Source organism: Syngnathoides biaculeatus, chromosome 4 (assembly GCF_019802595.1).
Source record: "Syngnathoides biaculeatus isolate LvHL_M chromosome 4, ASM1980259v1, whole genome shotgun sequence".
NCBI classification, from domain to species: Eukaryota; Metazoa; Chordata; class Actinopteri; order Syngnathiformes; family Syngnathidae; genus Syngnathoides; species Syngnathoides biaculeatus.
In genome coordinates this window covers 7674087-7691848 of record NC_084643.1, presented here as the reverse complement: position 1 = coordinate 7691848, position 17762 = coordinate 7674087, and the positions used below count along the sequence as shown (strand labels likewise).

Genomic DNA, 17762 nt, shown 5'->3' with positions numbered 1-17762 from the left:
CAGCCGCGATGCCTGCTATGCCATAGTAGGAGAAAGATGCCCATATCATCATATCATGTTTCCACCAACATGCTTCACTGTCTTCACGGTGTACTGTAGCTTGAATTCAGAGTTTGGGGGTAGTCTCAAAAACCGTATGTGGCCCCTGGACGCAAAAAAGACAATTTTACTCTCATCAATCCACAAAATGTTCCTCCATTTCTCTTCGGGTGAGTTGATCTGTTCTTTTCTTTTTCTTCTTTTTTTTGACAGCCGGAATTTGTGGGGGATTCTTGCGAATAGATGAGCTTCACACAGACATCTTCTGGACTGTCGCAGGACTTCCAGGTAACTCCAGATTGTCTTTGATCATCCTGGATCTGATTATTGGCCGAGCCTTTGTCGTTCTGGTTGTTGTCTGATCCATTTTTGATGATTGTCTTCTGTTTTCTGCCACGTGTTTCTGGTTTTGCTCTCCATTTTAAGGCATTCGAGATCATTTTAGCGGAACAGTCCAATTATTTTTCACCTCTTTATAAGGTTTCTCCTCTCCAATCAAACCTTTAATCAAAGTACGCTCTTCTTCTGAACAATGGGTTGAACGGCCCATTTTCCTCAGGGTTTTAAGGAGAAATGCATGTTGAGCCTGTGCTGATTTCATCCTTAATCGAGCCACCCGATTCACACCTGTTTGTCTCAAAATTGATGACATCACTGATTGAATGCCACTCGACTATTTTTTTAACATGCGCCTTTCAACAAATTTCCCAATTGCGCAGCCTTAAGAGTGTGAATATCAAGAATGCTGGTTTTCCGATGATGGGTTAAGACCACAAATGTTCTTTCCTTATAAATGGGGCACTATTTGAAAGCGAAACAGACAATGGACCTTTCCGACCTGTCAATCCCTCGTACAATATTAGCCAATCAGATAGCCCCATTGTCTTAACTCCTGGCTTGACACGCCCCTCTCGCCATGTTGTCCCACAAGCAATGCCGGTTGTCAGTAGCGTGCGCTTGGAAAAGTTAATGTTATGAAGAAAATGCGCTTGGGGAACGTGCAATTCTGATGAAAGTTATCCTGTGAGGTCACAAGGGGCCCCCTTGATTCTTTTTCCAAAGCCTAAAACACAGTTGACGAAGTGTTTCCGATGGATTAAGGCTCGCAGAAGAGCGCACGTACAGCTAAATGCGAACAATATCAACAAACGCAAGGCTGTATGTTCGATGGTAAGTGAGGGAAAAGTATCTTCTCTGAGTTTGAGTGAATTATTATCAGTGCTTTATATTTTTACATTGGAGGAGAACAACTTTCTCTTTGTTAGCGTATCACTAACCTGCTGAATGAAGTGTGTCATGTTTTATGGTCAAGAGTCGGGTTAGTGATACGTAAATGCGCCATGTCACGCAAGAGAAATGTCTATTTGCCTATTTGGATCACATCAGACTTTTAAGACTGAGTACTAAGATTCGATTACGAGCCAAGTCAAACGAATACACCCACTCACTTCTAAAGACTACAATGATATTACTCATGATCTTTCCAAGTAAAAAGTACTCACCCTGCTTTACACGCGCAGTACGATTCCACAATTTTATCCAGTAGGATTTCCATATAAAGTTTGTGAGGCGTCAAACCTTTTTTTGCATCGATCGCCAACATTTCGCTGTAACTCCTGACATTGCGTCCTGCTCCGTCAAAAATCTCAATTCCGTGTAGATATCCTTGCGTGAAAAAGTTAAGACCTCTCTGTAGAATTTTCTTGGACATGTCTGACGCATTTGGCAAAAAACACACCGCAATATTATCTGGAATACGCGATAGAGAATCCAATTCAAACCTGTTCTGTTCAGTCACCATTCTGGAAGCTTGTGGGACATGGCAAATGTAGCTGGGGGGGGCGGAGCTTAAGAAGGCCAGTCGGAAAGGTCCATTGAGCACACGTCACACGCTTCAAGTGCAATCCCAGAGGAGCCTGTGACCAGCTCGTCCTACTGCTTGTCATTTCATAGGGAGATAAAAATTGGACTTTCCAATGGTAGAACATTTACAGGTGAGAAGCACTGCGTGACATCACAAAAATCCAACACACATTTCCAAACATTTTGTTGTATACATTCATGAATTTTGAATTGAATTGAGTTGTTTTGAGGTCGGACTGAGTTAAGGTGCAAAAAATGGCTTTCAGAGGTTTGAGTACACAAAAGTTTTTGCTAATATTATTTGTAATGATTGTTTTTTTTTTTTTTAAATGGCAATGTCTACTTTAGCTGCTGACGGACATTTGTTCACACCTTCTCATGAGGATCCTATGTACATGTACAATTCAAAAAGTGATTACAGAGCAAAAATAAACATACAATCAGCGACATTCAAAAAGCAAAAATAATATATTAATTTTAATTCCTTCAAAATAGCCGTGATTGTTCGTCATGTTTCCTGTGGCGGTAAACATAAATAAGGCAATGATAAAAATAAAAAGAATATTTCCCACCATTAGAAATGCAGCTTCTCGATCTGCCAATCAGACGGAATGTTAAACTTGACGTATTAAATGATAAGTGTGATTAGCAAGGGCCGAGATGAATCACTTCTGACTCCATTGTTGAAAACTCATATTTTGGGTCCCCCGTAAACCGAGGACCCCCTGCATGGTGTCCCATTAGCATTTGCAGGTTAAAATTTTAGAAGCGCACGGCGGGCCGAATCGAAAGCTCTCACCAAGCGCATCCATTTGTGCGGCGTTCCCTTCTTGAAAGATTAAGTTAATAAACATGTACCGCTCACTTGTCGGGTTTCCCTTTGACACCGCAAGGGAGGAAGGAAAGATGGTCTTCATTGGTGTACATTTTGGCAACGTGAGACAACGGTGTTGGCGAGCATCCCTGCAAAGCACACGTGACAGTCAGTCTCAACAGCGTTCAGCAGCAAAAAAGGTTCAAATAAATTAAAAGTCCAAAAAAAAAAGAAGAAAAAAAGACATTCAAAAATAACTAAGAGCTGTATAAATTGAGGTTCATCCTGTTTCCTGCTATGAGGATTATGTGTGTGCGCGCGCGTACATGGGTGTCGGCACATCTAAATTGTCGGCATGACACGGCGTGCGCATGTCTCTGTGAGGGAGCGGACGGACAAAATGTCAAGTTCCAACCGAGCCCGGTTGCGTTCGGGTGATTTTTTTTTTTCGTTTTCTTTTGCAAGTTTTGGGAGAAAATTGCCTGTATGCGCATGAACAAAATGTCAGTGAAGGTTGACCCATGACTTTGTGGTTTGTGTTCAGGTAAATATCTACTCTGTTTCTCTCCCCCCGGCCCCTGCATTTATGAGAAGAGCACCTGTCTACATATGTGTGCGTGTGTGTGCATGTAAGTGTGTGGCTGAATGGCTGAACAATAGATTTTTTTTGTGTGTGTATGTGTCCAGCATTTCTCGTTTTCTTTCTTTTCAACTTTGTGTGACGAGTAAACAAATTGTTGTTGCGCGTGGAGAAAATGTCAGTGAAAAATGAGCCACGGGAGATGTGGAGAATTCCATTGAATTTTGTGCACCGTTTCTGTTTTTCCCTTTTACGACTTCGCAAGGAGAGCAACCAAAATGTCGTCTGGCGATCAAGTGTCTCTCTGCGTGAGCGCCTGGAGGTCGGCGGTGTGCAGGGAGTGCTGGAGGAAGACATTTTTCCGGGAGTAGCTGTGCAGGGACAGCGGGCCGCGGGGCGGTTGCCCCAGGCGCCCCGTGAATTGCGAGGAGGACGAGGAGGAGGCGGAGGAAGGGGTCGGGGGGGAGGGGAGGCCGGACGAAGAGACGCTCCCCCTGCTGGCCAGGCTGGAGGAGGAGGCATGCACCGCCCGGGGAATGAGGCTGGGGTAGTGATGCTCCCCTTTGCAGGCCGCCAAGCTTCCTCCTAAGGACTCGACGGAGGACGACTCCGTCTCCGGCTGCCTGGCGGGCAAAGACGACACTGCGCGGGGAAGGTGGGTCTGGGCGGCGACGAGGGAACGGGGAGCCGCGTTCGAGACGCCGGCCGGTAGATTGTGGTGGTTGTCATCCCGGGCGGAACCGAGGGATAGCGGGTGGCGGGGGGCGCTAGCGAGGTCCCCTGCGAGCGGCAGAAGGGGCGGCGTCGCCCCGGCCCGCGGCGCCCTTCGCTCCTTTAGGGGCAGGCTGCTGCTGCTGCTGCTGCCGCCTGGTCCTGACCACCGCCCGAGATGGTTGTTGGCCTGACATAAACAACATAGACAAAACAGACATTACAAATGGAGGCCAGTATCGACTGCTTTAGGAAAAGGGGAGAAAAAAAACAAAGCCTTCCTCAGGTGACCTTCCACACAAAGGAGTATATAAATATTGACCTTTGAACTGCCTCATAATGACAATATTCTTGAACAAAAACACTTGTTTTCAGGATCTTCATCCATCCATTATCCAAGCCGCTTATCCTCACAAGGGTCACTGGAGAGCCGGAGCCTAACCCAGATAGCTTCGGGCGAAAGGCGGACTACACCCTGAACTGGTCGCCAGTCAGTCGCAGGGCAGATATCGACACCATCGCTGAGCGGGAATCGATCCTACGCTGCCCGCACCAAACCCAGGCGTGTGTACCACTACATCATCAGTGACTTTCAGAATCTTAAGTCAATTTAAATTAGTTCTAGTGACAATTTAAAAAAAATATAGATTTTAGGGACAAAATGTTTTGATGGTGCCATTGGAACGAATACGAATTACCTAAATAGGGTTCTTCAAATAAGATCTTGTAGTAGCAAAGAAAATGTATTTATTTAAATTGTGCATTTTATACGAATGGTACATTATTTACATGATTAAAAGTATTTTAAAATGCAGAGAAATAAAAGACAACTTCAAAGCAATTAAAAAGAAAGAAAAACTGAAAGAAACATTTAAAATTGGAAATGCTTTAAAATGCATGAGGGAATTTTTTTTTTTTTTAAATAAATTGGACAAAAAAAATCCATTCACCCCTTTTCTTCACCGCTTATACTCACAAGGGTCGCGGGGAGTGCTGGAGCCTATCCCAGCTGTCTAAAGGCAGGATGCGGGGTCCACCCTGAACTGGTTGCCAGCCAATTGCAGGGCACATGGAGACAGACAAAAGTCACATTCAACAATCACACCTACGGGCAATTTAGAGTGTCCAATTAATGTTGCATGTTTTTTGGGGGGATGTGGGAGGAAACCGGAGTGCCAGGAGAAAACCAACGGAGGCACGGGGAGAACATGCAAACTCCACACAGGCGGGGCCGGGATTGAACTCGGGACCTCAGAACTGTGAGGCCAACGCTTTAACAGCTGATCCACCCTGCCGCCTAAATAAATGAAATAAAATCACCCTCCGCCACATGCTGCTTCACCATGTCATAGATTTGAGTAATTCGGCAGGTGGTGTCCGACACCTAGCCAACGTCGGCCCACCTTGAGACGACAACTGAGTTTTCTAAAAATAACCTTGGGTAATCAGCCACATGCTGCGTCACCCAAGTCACGGATTTCCATAAAAGGTCTTCTGGGTGGGTTCTGCTTCTTCTAAACATAGAGCAACCACAAGATGACAAGCACGCACAGCGTTTGCCTATCATACCCGATCCAGAACGAAAACGACACGAAAGCACAATTTGTCCTGAACAATTTTCCTTCTCGAGCGCGTGACGAGTTTAGGTGTGAGACTCCCAAAGAGAGGCGCGGCAATTAGAGCGCGAGGGAGCGTGCGCGTCGCCCGTCGATTGTTAATTGGGTGACATTTGGAGACGCGGGCTCTCTGGGCTCCTGCAGCTTGTTCTAATTGTTTCTAAACCAAGCGGAACCCTGCTCACTAAAGAAGGCCGGGCACGGGCGAGGCAGCGCAAGCGGGCCACGAGGTTTGCACGAACCCCGCAAAGCGCCGCCATCAAACGAGCTCGCTGGACGCCCAGGGAAGGATGGCAAATAAAGCTGGATGGCAGAAACAGAAGCCACCTGTTCTCCTTTCACACTCCAGTGCGCGCGCCTCCCGCTTACGAAACGCAGCTCCTCGCGGCCACCCTCCATCACACACAACGCGGGGGGGGGGAATCTCACAGACAAACGGTACCTTGACTTGACTGAATGTGTTGCGCGAACAAGCTTGTAACGCAACGTACTCAAATACCAAATCAATTTTCCATTGAAATGAATACAAATGCCAGACATTTCACTACCCCCCCAAGACCCACAGAATATTGGGTTCTACAATTATATACACACCAAATTAACCCTAACTTCAACAGAAAAAAAAACCAAAAACTGATAACATTTTCCATTCTTTTGTTATCAACAGTAGAATATACACAGATTTCTCACAAAAATTGGAATAAAAATAACAATATATAATATATATTATGATATGTAATATAAACAAATATATACATTTAATTTAAATAAATAGTAAATTCAATAAATTTATATATAAATAAATATAATATACAATATAATAATAATGAAATGAAAAATAACCGTATTAACCCTGATTAACTAAAACCGCGCAGCTCCTCCAGCCGTGGCCCAGAGCTGTGCCCCACTTCCCGGTCTAACCCCTTTCCACCCTCCACCCAAAAAAAAAAAAAAAAAAAAACCCTCGACAAGCTCCAGGAGGGAGGGAGGGGGTCCCCCCGCACCTTGTGTCCGAAATTGGGCGCTCATCCTCGGACACACCAGTGACCATCACTCGGCTCTGTCCCCCAGAGAAAGCGGCCTCCCAAAAAAAGTTTGACAGGGTCCGGACAGGGAGGGCAACGGATCAGACTAGATTGTTTTTACTCAATCGGGCCGACATTTTGAACACTGGCCACATTTTTATTTTTGTTTGTTTCCGGGTGCATGTAATTTAGCTTTCGAGGCTAAAATAAGCAAAAAGCCAGATTGATGGCGTAATGTTCAATTTACAGCTACTTGCTTTTTTATCCATGTCTACTATTTGCTTTACAGTCAGTTTCTAACATTTGTTTAATATATTGAACGACTTGGCATAAAAACCTGAGCGACACAACCGCCGAGATACAAAACTGTTCGAAATCAACTATATTTTTTGTCACTCCACTTTTTACATGTATACTGTGAACAACAATTTCGTAAATACAAGACTACTTTTTTCTATTCTTTAGTAATCATCAGTAGAATATGAGTACTGTACAAGCCGTGACTTTTTTCCACGTTTTCAACCCTGCGGTTTATGCGGTGATGCGGCTAATTTGTACATTTTTTTTCTAACGGATGCAAGGGGGCATTCGACCGTAAAAGGTAAGAGTGAGACCGATGGAATATATGTGCCGAGGAAGTGACTTTCACCTGTATGTTTTTCTTTACCGGCCTTGTTAGCTAGTGTTAGCGCCGTGCTAGCGTGTTCCTGCCGTGTCTCAGTGATATATATATATATATTTTTTTTTTAAACCGGCTCTGGTCATGCTACCATGTCGTTGCTATGTTAAGCTAAGCTAAGGTACTAAAAGTTTGAAAACACTTTCTGTGTATCATCTTTGTAAATATCTCGTGTTTCAATGTGGGCACTTGTGGCTTTTACACAGGTGCAGCTCATGTGGGTACCAAATGGTATTTCCTTCACAAATGTACTGGGTGAGGCTTATAATCAGGTGCGCTCTGTAGGACGGAAATTACAGTATGTTTCTGGCAACCCAGCAAGCGGTCTAAATGCACATAATTATCATCGATTGCTTTCTTCTACCTTTACTTTTTTTACATAGTTACAAAACAAATCAGACAGATGTTACATTCTTGATCTCGAAAGTGAAACCTGTGGTGTTGTTGTGTGTGTGTGCGTGCGTGCGTGCTTGCGCATAATAGACGGCGACAGATGGAGACAAAGCAAAAGGTCAAGCGCAATGAAAAGAGAGGCGTAAACAAATGCAGTCAACGGGTGGAAGGGAAAGGAGGGGGGGGGACAGATTGGCGAGAAGGTGATCAAAGACGCAGATAAAACGCGATGAGAGCGCCAGACGGCCTGGAAAAAAAAAATAGATTTACAAACTCAGGTGTTCTCACGCAAGTACACGCATCTAAAATATTGACGGCGTTTAGATGTGGATGAATCATGACGAAGCTTCATAACGGTGCAAATGGACAAGAGATCCTCAAGAATCTCAAAAACTCTTCATCACGGGACACTTTTAATGACTTTCAAACATGCACGCACTGCTTGAGGTACGCAACACACCTTGGGGGGGGGGGGGTAGACGGTGCGCGCCAAACACCAGCGACATCTATCACACACCAGGACACGATATCCCACGGAGGCACAGAATCCTAATGACGACCAAAGGAGGGGTGAAAAAAAAAAAAAAGAGACTGGACACCAAAATGTTGAGCCGTCACAAAGATAAAAAGGAAAACATTTGACTAGAATAGTCAAATGTTGTCTACATAGAAAAAAAAAATTGATAAAATAGAAATGGAAGTGAAGTGATATCACACTTGACATTTTCCCTGATCCACAAACCACAAATTAATCAACTGTTTAATTTTAATGTGATGAGAGAATGTCTCTAAATGTTCTTAACCATGTTTTTGTTGGAAAAAAAAAATAAGGCCACGGGCAGGAATATCCAGAGCACGCCTGCAGTCATCCACGACGTCTCCCTCGCCGGATAAAGGCTGCATCCATTTGCCACCAAACAATCAAATAAAAGCCGAGAATTCGAGCACGGCAGCTGTCTCAAGGCCGTAGCGCGCTCGCACTTTCAACTTGTTGGTTTACCTCAGTAAACAGCCGCCCCGAGGACGACAAAAACAGCCTGTGGCAACTTCATCCCCGTTGCCCTCCTGCTCTCGCCATCTACCACACAAAGCTTTTTTGGACTTAAACGCTCAGACTTTGTATGCCTTTAATCCACATCGGGGCAATGTTATTCTTCCACTCTCGCTTTCATGACCTCACCTGATTGTTTTTACGGCGGGGGTGGGCGGGTGATATGTCATTTTAATTGCATTACAGATTAAACGCATTCCAATGCAAATTCAAGTTTATGTCAAAATTGCGGATGAAACCTAAATCTGTACGCGAATTGTGCACTACTTTTGTTCAGGGTTAGTGCTTTCGTCTTTTATATCCTGTTTTTTGTGACTATTCCAGCTCGCCTGATTGGACTCTCAGATGCTGACATCGAGGAACTTTTTGTGAACAAAGAACTGTGATTTGGATCTTGTGTGACAGGTGTTGAGCATTTAAGTCCATCTGTTTGCGCTGTCTGACAAGAGCACTCAGTGAAGATGTAGAGCGCCCCGTTGTCTTGTCGTGCTAGCCAGCTAGCTGCAGACTGACTGTTTGGCTGCCATAAAGTAACCCTGTCAACTACATTGCACAAGTGGTTTATGTCATGTTCAATAACAGGTTGTTCTCTGTTTACAAGTGTCCCAACAAAGACGTTTCGTGATTATGATGTGCAATGAACTAGTTGTTTGGGCAGCTGCGTAAAAAAAATACGGCCACGCAACCGCAGAAGGCCGGCTCAGTCACAGCCATACTTACTGTTTCTCGTGCGATTGTTTTAGGTTGCAGTGTTGTTCACAGAAATAGCATCGATTACATATTAAATTGACTGATTGAAAACAGGCGGTCAAAAACAAAACTACACTAGAAAGTGACAAATTGTTAGATTTATTATTTCATCATGCATTTGTTTCTATCATCCTTGCCCAAATCATTCACTTTGTGAGCGGCTTTGTGACCCAGCGACACTTTGAGGAGTGATGCACCTCCTTGCTGACTTTAAAGCAGATGCTCCTCAACATCATAAACATGCTGTAAATCACAAACCTGCTGATCTCTCGCAGGATTATTAGGACAATCCTGCAGCTTTGAAGAAACGTTTACTTTGGTATTCGTCTTTGTGTTGGGATTTCCACCTGTTCCTCCATTTGTTTTGTAATCTCGTGACCCTTTGTCTTGACAAACTAATAAAAAAGGGGGACACCGGTAAGGCTGACTCAGAATGGGTGTTGGAGTTGCAGCTGGTCAGACAAAATCCGGGTCTCCCCGGGCTAAATTGAAAACCTCTCTTGTCCCTGCATTTGCATAATTCGTCCAGCAAATGGGTTTAAGACTAACACAAATATTTGGCAAAAGAAAACCTACTAATTATGACTTTACTACTGCGTTTGTGTAGGTGAGTAATAGATAGCAGAGGCCATATAGTAAGAACTTCGACTGCTGAAGTTTTACATTGGCCAGAGTCTGACTCGGGAACCGACTTTCTGCTTAGCTCATCTAACCACAACACACGCGCACTCTTTAATGTTGAAAGAGTTTGAATTCAAACTGAATATGTGCATTATTCTTCTAGTGAGTGAATGTAAAAGCTGTGAAGCGCGTGGGTGTTCATCTTATACGAAGCATTGAACTACACCAGGCCGAAGCACCGCGAGTGGGCACGTCCGTGACACCAGTCTTGCTCTTTGCCCGTGTTTTCTTCTTGACCTCTGTTCTTCACTCATCTCACACCTTCTCCACCACCGCCCTTCATTTTGTCCTGCTTATTTTTGTCTCTTCTTCTTCATGGTTATGTAACGCGGCGCATAAGAATGCCGCTGGCTGCCAGGACCGAGCGGACCCTGACAGCTGGAGGATTGATGGCAGACTGCTGCAGTCTGGAGACCACACACAAGGAGAGGCCGCCGCGAAGTTGCAGAAAATAGGAAAAAGAAAACAGTTGGAGGACAGAATGGTGAGCACGTTTGCTTCACAGTCGACAGGTTTTGGGCTCGAATCGTAACTCTGTGCGAGCCTGGCTTGTCTCCTGTTTCTCCGCTTGCTTTTCTTTTCAATTCCCCACGCTTCGCAAACTTGTCAAGGTGATGAAAGCTGGACTCGCAAGACAAGAGATATTTATTAAGATGTGTGACAAAAGTTAAGACCTGGAAAAACGTGGGTGAACAGTTTTAAATTGCGGGGGAAAAAAAGTAATTTAAACTACTGCTACTGAGTCTTCAGTCTGATTAGAGCGCCTGAATCATTACATGTGAAGTATTTAGCACCGGGCCTTCGACTCGCCCGGCACAGAATGGAAGGTGGGCTAGAGAGTCACTGCTCCTCAGTCGTGCTGGGAGCAGGAAATCTTCAAGAGGCTTCTCAGGAAGGCGATACGGTGGGGGACTTGGATGCACAAACACCAACAGGTGCACGGGTGCAATGAAGGTGAAAGAAAATAATAACAAAAAAAGAAAATCAATGACCACCAGCCTGGGCGAATGTTTCCTGGACATTGCCCAAAGAGAGTGGGATGATGGCGAGAAGAAAAATGAACAAGTGGACAGTGAAGTGGTAGTAGGAGGTGAGGAACCACAAGAGAATAATATGAAGGACAAAAAGTCCAAGAAGCAAAACGATAGTGGATCCAAATGCTTGGATATTCAAAAAAAAAAAAAAGCAGAAGGACGTGTAGGGTAGGTGGTCGGATGGAGAAATCTTTAAGTTAACTGAAGATGAAAAAGAATTAGAAAACCACAGGATGACGACAAATGCAGTCATCCAAAAAATAGCCAGGATCAAAATGAGCGAGGAAACAAGTCTGTTTAATCTTATTTTGCGGTTTCTACTTTCAGAACGAGCGAGTTCAAGTAAACGACACATACTGCCCATCGATGTTAAAAATCTGTGTGCACGCTGTCTCAGCAAAACCCAAAAAGTGACTCACTGATGAAGGTAAAGAAGTCACCCGCACATCACACAATTAATTATTAACGTCAGGCAACCTTTGGAACTCAAACTTTTTTTTTTCCCGAGAGCGTAAACAGACAATCGGCCGGCGTAAGATAAGTGCTGCCATTGTGCTGCTACTCCTGGAAAGAATCCAGCAAATGAGTGGGGTTTTTTTTTTTCCACCCAAATGAGGCTGGCCGAGGCAAATGAGTTTGCAAAAGTTATTTTGTTCTAATTACGTTTTAATGAACTATTTTTGTTCTGAATAATTGAATCCTCTCTCGTGGAGGAACCACGGAGATCATTAGCCTACATTCTACATGGATATTTTCATTGTTTCTACACCAAGGCTCATTTGTAGCCTCGTTTTTGGCAGATCCAGTACATTGGACAACCCCGCAAGTTTGGCGGTTTTTAAAAACCACACAACAGTGAACAAATTGTTTTAGGTTGGGATTATCTTGGGCACACTGCAGCAGAAAATGCAACACAAACACGTCAACGCATTAGGAACATTTGTAAAAATCCAACACACGAGGTTATCTCCTCGACATTGTCTGGAATATAAAAGCATTCAATTGAACGGAGGTCAAGTATGACGTTTGCAGTGAAGTAAGTAGTTACAGTCTTCAATGCTCTGACTGAGGGAAAGAAGTTGTTCCCCAAAATCTCACAATACATGGCCGCGGTCATCCTCTCCTTAATACAGTCCAGTCGTCCTGTCCCATGTGCAGAAAAACACCCCCAAAGCATGATGCTACCACTGCCATGCATCACAGTAGGGTTGGTGTTCTTGGGATGGAACTCATCATTGGTCTTCCTCCAAACATGGTTAGTGGAATTATGACCAACAAGTTCCATTTTGGTCTCATCTGACCGCAAAACTTTCTCCCATGGCTCCTCCGTATCCTCCAAATGGACATTGGCAAACTTAAGATGGGCCTTGACATGTGCTGGTTTAAGCAGGGGAACCTTCCGTACCATGCATGATTTCAAACTATGACGTCTATTACCAACAGTCACCTTGGAAACGGCGGTCACAGCTCTCTTCAGGTCATTGACCAAGTCCCGTCGTATAGTCGTGGTCTGATTCCACCCCTTTCTCAGAATCACTGAGACCCCACAAGGTGATATCTTGCATGGGGCTCCACTCCGATTGAGATTGACCGTCATGTTTGGCTTCTTCCATTTTCTACTGATTGCTCCAACAGTGAACGTTTCTCCACCAAGCTGCTTGGCAATTTCTCCGTAGGCCTTTTCAGCCGTGCAGAGTTGTACAATTTTGTCTCTGGTGTCTTTCGACAGCTCTTTGGTCTTGGCCATGTTACAAGTTTGATTCTTACAGATTCTATGTTGTGGACAGGTGTCTTTATGCAGCTAACGACCTCACACAGGTGCATATGATGCAGGATAAGACATGGAGTGGAGGTGGACTTTTAAAGGCGGACTAACAGGTCTTTGAGGGTCAGAATTCTAGCTGATAGACAAGTGTTCAAATACTTATTTGTAGCTGTATCACACAAATAAATCGTTAAACAATCATACATTGTGATTTCTGGATTTTTCTTTTTAGATTATCTTTCTCGGAGTGGACATGCACCTACGATGAAAATTTCAGACCCCTCCATGATTTTTAAGTGGGAGAACTTATAGACTAGCAATATAGCAGGGTGTTCGAATACTTATTTTCTTTACTGTACTCCGATTGGTACAACAAAATAATAAAAATGTTCTATGGATGATTGCGATATATGATACCGCTCAAACGTTTGACTAATTTTGCCATTATTTTTTCAGACGACAAAAAAAGGCACTTGAGACCAGTTCTCAAACCTGTGTTGAAAGGACCAGTTCGAGAAAACAACCTTCTATTGGACTAAACAGATCAAATTAAATAAAGGCTATCTTTGAGTTCTGTCCGGCAATGTATACCCGAATTTATATGAAAGACGGAATAACTGGCAGTCATGTTTAGAGTATTTATATGGAACCGAAAAAGCAATTAAGAAAGACCGAGGCAGCTTTAATACTACACTGAAAATGTGTTGTCGGTAATCCTCTGCATCGGGCCCCCTGACTAGTGGGCTTGTTGGAATACAACCATCCTACAACAAAATTAAGCTAAATTAGCACTTGGGGTGAAAAAAAGAAAAGAAAAAACAACTATGTAAGGAAAAAATGTGACCGCGGTGGGTGCGTCTCTCTAAAATAGCTTTTCTTTTTCTCAGGCCATTCTCTCCCTCTCTCTCTCTCTCTCTCTCTCTCTCTCTCAAAAGTAGAATAACAGACAAAATGGACAAAAAGCACTCAAATGTATAGCATAAAACATAAAACATTTGGCAAAATAACTGATGTGATCAATATCTTTGACTAAAATTTGGCAAAAAAGAAAAATCAGGCCAAAGATTTCCTCCAACTAAGCTGGAGTCGGGTAACGTCGCCACCTTACAAACAGAAATCCATCCGCCCGTGGGCTCAAAAACATGAGAAACCTTCACAGATTTTAACCTGCGGGTGAATCCGCTTCTGCTTTTCAGTGGAAGCCATCTTGGCAAGTCTTCTGCATCAAGTGTAGTTTTACAACTTTACCCTGGTGGCGCAGCCACAGCGTGCCGTCTCGTGCCGCATCGTTCATTAATATTCATGCACCTTTATTCTTCCCCCTTTAATGTCACTGCAAATGGTCTCCCGTCTGCAAGACGTGTTTTTTTTATTTGTTATTTGTTTTTTATATTCTTTTTTTTTTTTTTTTTGCTATAACAGATGGCATTCCCTACAAATGAAAAGGCACCTTTGGAAAAAAAAAAAGTTCAAAAAGAAGATTTGAAAGAATCTGTCACATTTTGCTCAGATTAACTGAATCAGCAGAGGAATCAGCGGATGTGTGTGTGTGTGTTTGTCAGCTGTCTTGATATGTCGCCCGTGTGTGATTTAATATGCTCTTTACGGTGTAATGAAGATGAGGCAATGTGCTATTGATGCCCCACGAGTGTTAAATGAATCACTGTCCCCCTCGTCACAGGTTCAATAGCAACGACGCCCGCGACACACTACATCACAGGGCCATGTATCATCCAACATAACATATACGCTCATGTCAAATAAGCTACAAACAAGCAAACCAAAGGGTTAATGCATACTCGTAATAAGCAATATATATGAGATATCGTACTGTGTATTGCGTGCCCTTGTGTTTTACTTAGCGTGGCAGTATTTAGTTCATGAATTACCCATGTTTCTGCTCAGTCTTAGTCTGATCTGGGTTACTTGTTGGTGACTTTGGGGGGGAGGGAGAGGCCGGGGTACTCCCTGGACCGGTTGCCAGTCAACCGCTGGCAATCATCCACTTTCACATTCCCGCACGGGTTTGGCATGTAGGAAGATGCCGGAGTACCTGCATCGGAACACGCAAACTCGAGATTCAAACCGTGGATTTCAAAACTGCGAGGCAAGCGTTGCAAAGCGCTCATTCACTGTGTTCATAGTGCAAACTCGCAAATGGAAACATACGACGGACATGATTTCCTCCAGTCTTTTTTCCCCCCCTTCCAACATGCAACTCCCATGGTCTCCACTCTGAAAGGGTTCAAACTAATTGCCTTTTTAATAGCTCACCACATGCTTGATTGTGCTAGTGTGTGTGTCCCCGTGCGTATTCGATGTTTGTGAGATTGTTTAGCGCAACAAGGAGGTGATTACTTGTTGAAATGAGTGAGCCTCGTCAGTATTTCGAGCCAACAGGTTTTAGTGCAAAAGCTTCATTGTGACATTGGCCAGATTTATTTAGCAGCCTGACACGAGGCCATGCGGAAAAATATTCGTCCGTCCGATTCTTGCTGGAGAAATGCGAAATGTACCTGTGTGCGTGGCGAGGCGAGGAATGAAACATCTTTTGAGACTTGCTATATTACATCGGAGCAAAATTACACATTTTTTTACGGGCTTGTTGACATTTGTGAAGATCATCTTCCATCCTAGTTACACTGAACAGGATATTGCTTAATGCGCAATTTCGATTTGATTTCGGATATTTCCTTACGTTACTTCGAGTGCACAATGTAAAATACAGAAGGGTCGGGATATATGTACTTCGGGTCATTGGACAAGCCGGTCTGAATTTTTAATATGCAAATTGAGACGAAGTAGTTGGTTTTTACGAGATATTTACAAACTGTAATGCCCTCGTTTGTGAGCAAGATGAGCCACAATTCCCGATACATTTTTCCAAGCATTTGTTGAACACCTGGAAAATATTAAATTCGTGGGCAGCGTCCCATTTTTAGACATCATGATTTTCAGGAATTACATCCTTAAGTATATCAAAATATTTCAGTGTTTTAATCTGAAGCCATAATTTGGTATCAGGAGAGGATAACTCATCGGTCAAAGTTACCACGGAGTTATTTCCCTTTCCTTCCTGACCCAACATGGCTGCCTCAAGTACACATGGAGCGTTTTCCAAGAGAAGGAAGGGAGAAAGGTCGGTATGCAACCAAGTTTGTCTTCAAAGTGCTAATCCATAAGTATTATCAACGCGCAAGTGTTGTTCTAGAATAAGAATTAATTCATAAACATATCTCTAGTATGTACCTCTTCACGGAACTGATAATATACCCGTCCCAGTTTTGGGACACCGCCCGCGAGAGGGTACATCTTTTTTTGCCCTTTGTTTTCATCCGTTAAATGAACTTGATTGTGGCCTGTTCGGAGACTTTTATTTCAATTAGGCAAAAAATTGCCACCCTGACCATGAATGGGTTAAAACACACCACACTCTCACAGGAGCTGGGTTACACAGAGACCTGCCGATGTCACAAGCCACATCGCCTGGCAAAACTGTTTAGAGGCACATACTGAACACACAGTGGAGTACAATACGTACAGTATTTTCTATAGATGTGCAATATTTTGCTTGTTCAAAAATGCTTACAATGTGTTTTAAAATATGGGAAGGGTAACACGATAAAGAAAAAAAAAATGGTCTTTATGCATCCACCTTTTGTCGGTTGGCCTTGAACGTTTCCGGCCCCATATCGTATTAATATGAATAATCTTGATAATTTCAGTTATCACATGAACGGAAGTGGATGGGGAAAGGGAAGTTTGGGTACCCCTGCTGAAGCTACTCCCCCCATGACCCGACCCGGAAAAGTGGTAGATAGTGGATGGATGGATATGAACGTTTCATACTGTTTATTTGCTAAACAAGTTGGTGAAAAACCTGCCGATGATGGTACAGTCAGGGTGTGCAGGAAGGCAAGATTCAAAACAGACGTGACAGGAGTACACGTTAACTGAGTGAATGGAATCACAGATTTTAAAATATTTCATAGGCTACAAGAGGACATGTCCAGAGAAAACACCTGAAATCATCACAACGTAACAATCATTGTATTTGTAATGCAACTCCGCTTCACTATAATAATATTACCTGTGCTTCTACTTTATTTGTAATTCCTTATACTACTGTTGTATCTTTTCTGGAAAAAAAAAAAATAGTTGCAAAGAAAAGGTTGATGGATGTTGTGAGGGAAGACATGAGGACAGTCGGGTGTTAGAGAGGAAGATGCACGAGATAGGCTGAGATGGAAAACGATGACACGCTGTGGCAACCCCTAACAGGACAAGCCGAAAGGAAAAGAAGAAGTAGTTAGTCCCAACACTAACTCCAAACACATTCACTGAAGATTGAAGTGAACCCTAATGACAACTTGAAAGACTCCCAGCTCAAAGGCCAGCTGAGCTAATGAACCAAATAGTAAACTAACCATGACAATTAACTTGAAGTCAACCAGACATTTATGCGATTAAGGACGACAGAGATTGGGACGCAAGACCCTATCCTGGGATTAATGGATTCTCATTGTTGATGCAGACAGACGATTTATGTACTGTATGTTTAGCATGCAATGCTGGGTAACAAAGTAAACAGACAAAGCCTTTGATGTCTTCAAAGCACTGTGGAGATATTTTGAAGGGAATATATATGAAAATTTAGCCGTGTTATGTCTCGGCAGCACGGTGACACGACTGGTTAGAGTGTTAGCCTCACAGTTCTGAGAACCAGGATTCTATTCCCGGCCCCGCCTGTGTGGCGTTGGC

At 43.5% G+C, this 17762-nt stretch overlaps 1 protein-coding gene and 1 long non-coding RNA gene across 3 annotated transcripts in view; one reads left to right on the top strand and one right to left on the bottom strand.

Annotated features, from left to right (window-relative positions):
* Positions 1-324: 324 nt before the first annotated feature.
* ccser1 (coiled-coil serine-rich protein 1) overlaps positions 325-17762 on the bottom strand; it is a 117453-nt gene continuing 100015 nt past the window's right edge. Inside the window, exon 11 of one of the 2 annotated variants that reach the window (XM_061817054.1) lies at positions 325-4197. In XM_061817054.1, the coding sequence (XP_061673038.1) occupies positions 3589-4197 (609 nt within the window). In that variant the 3' untranslated portion in view covers positions 325-3588. The remainder of the gene's footprint in view (positions 4198-17762) is intronic. The other variant, XM_061817055.1, reaches the window with a different exon arrangement.
* LOC133499252 (uncharacterized) lies at positions 10387-13113 on the top strand. The gene is made up of 3 exons (XR_009794607.1): positions 10387-10686; positions 11564-11663; positions 13024-13113. It is a non-coding gene; the product is annotated as an uncharacterized LOC133499252 (long non-coding RNA).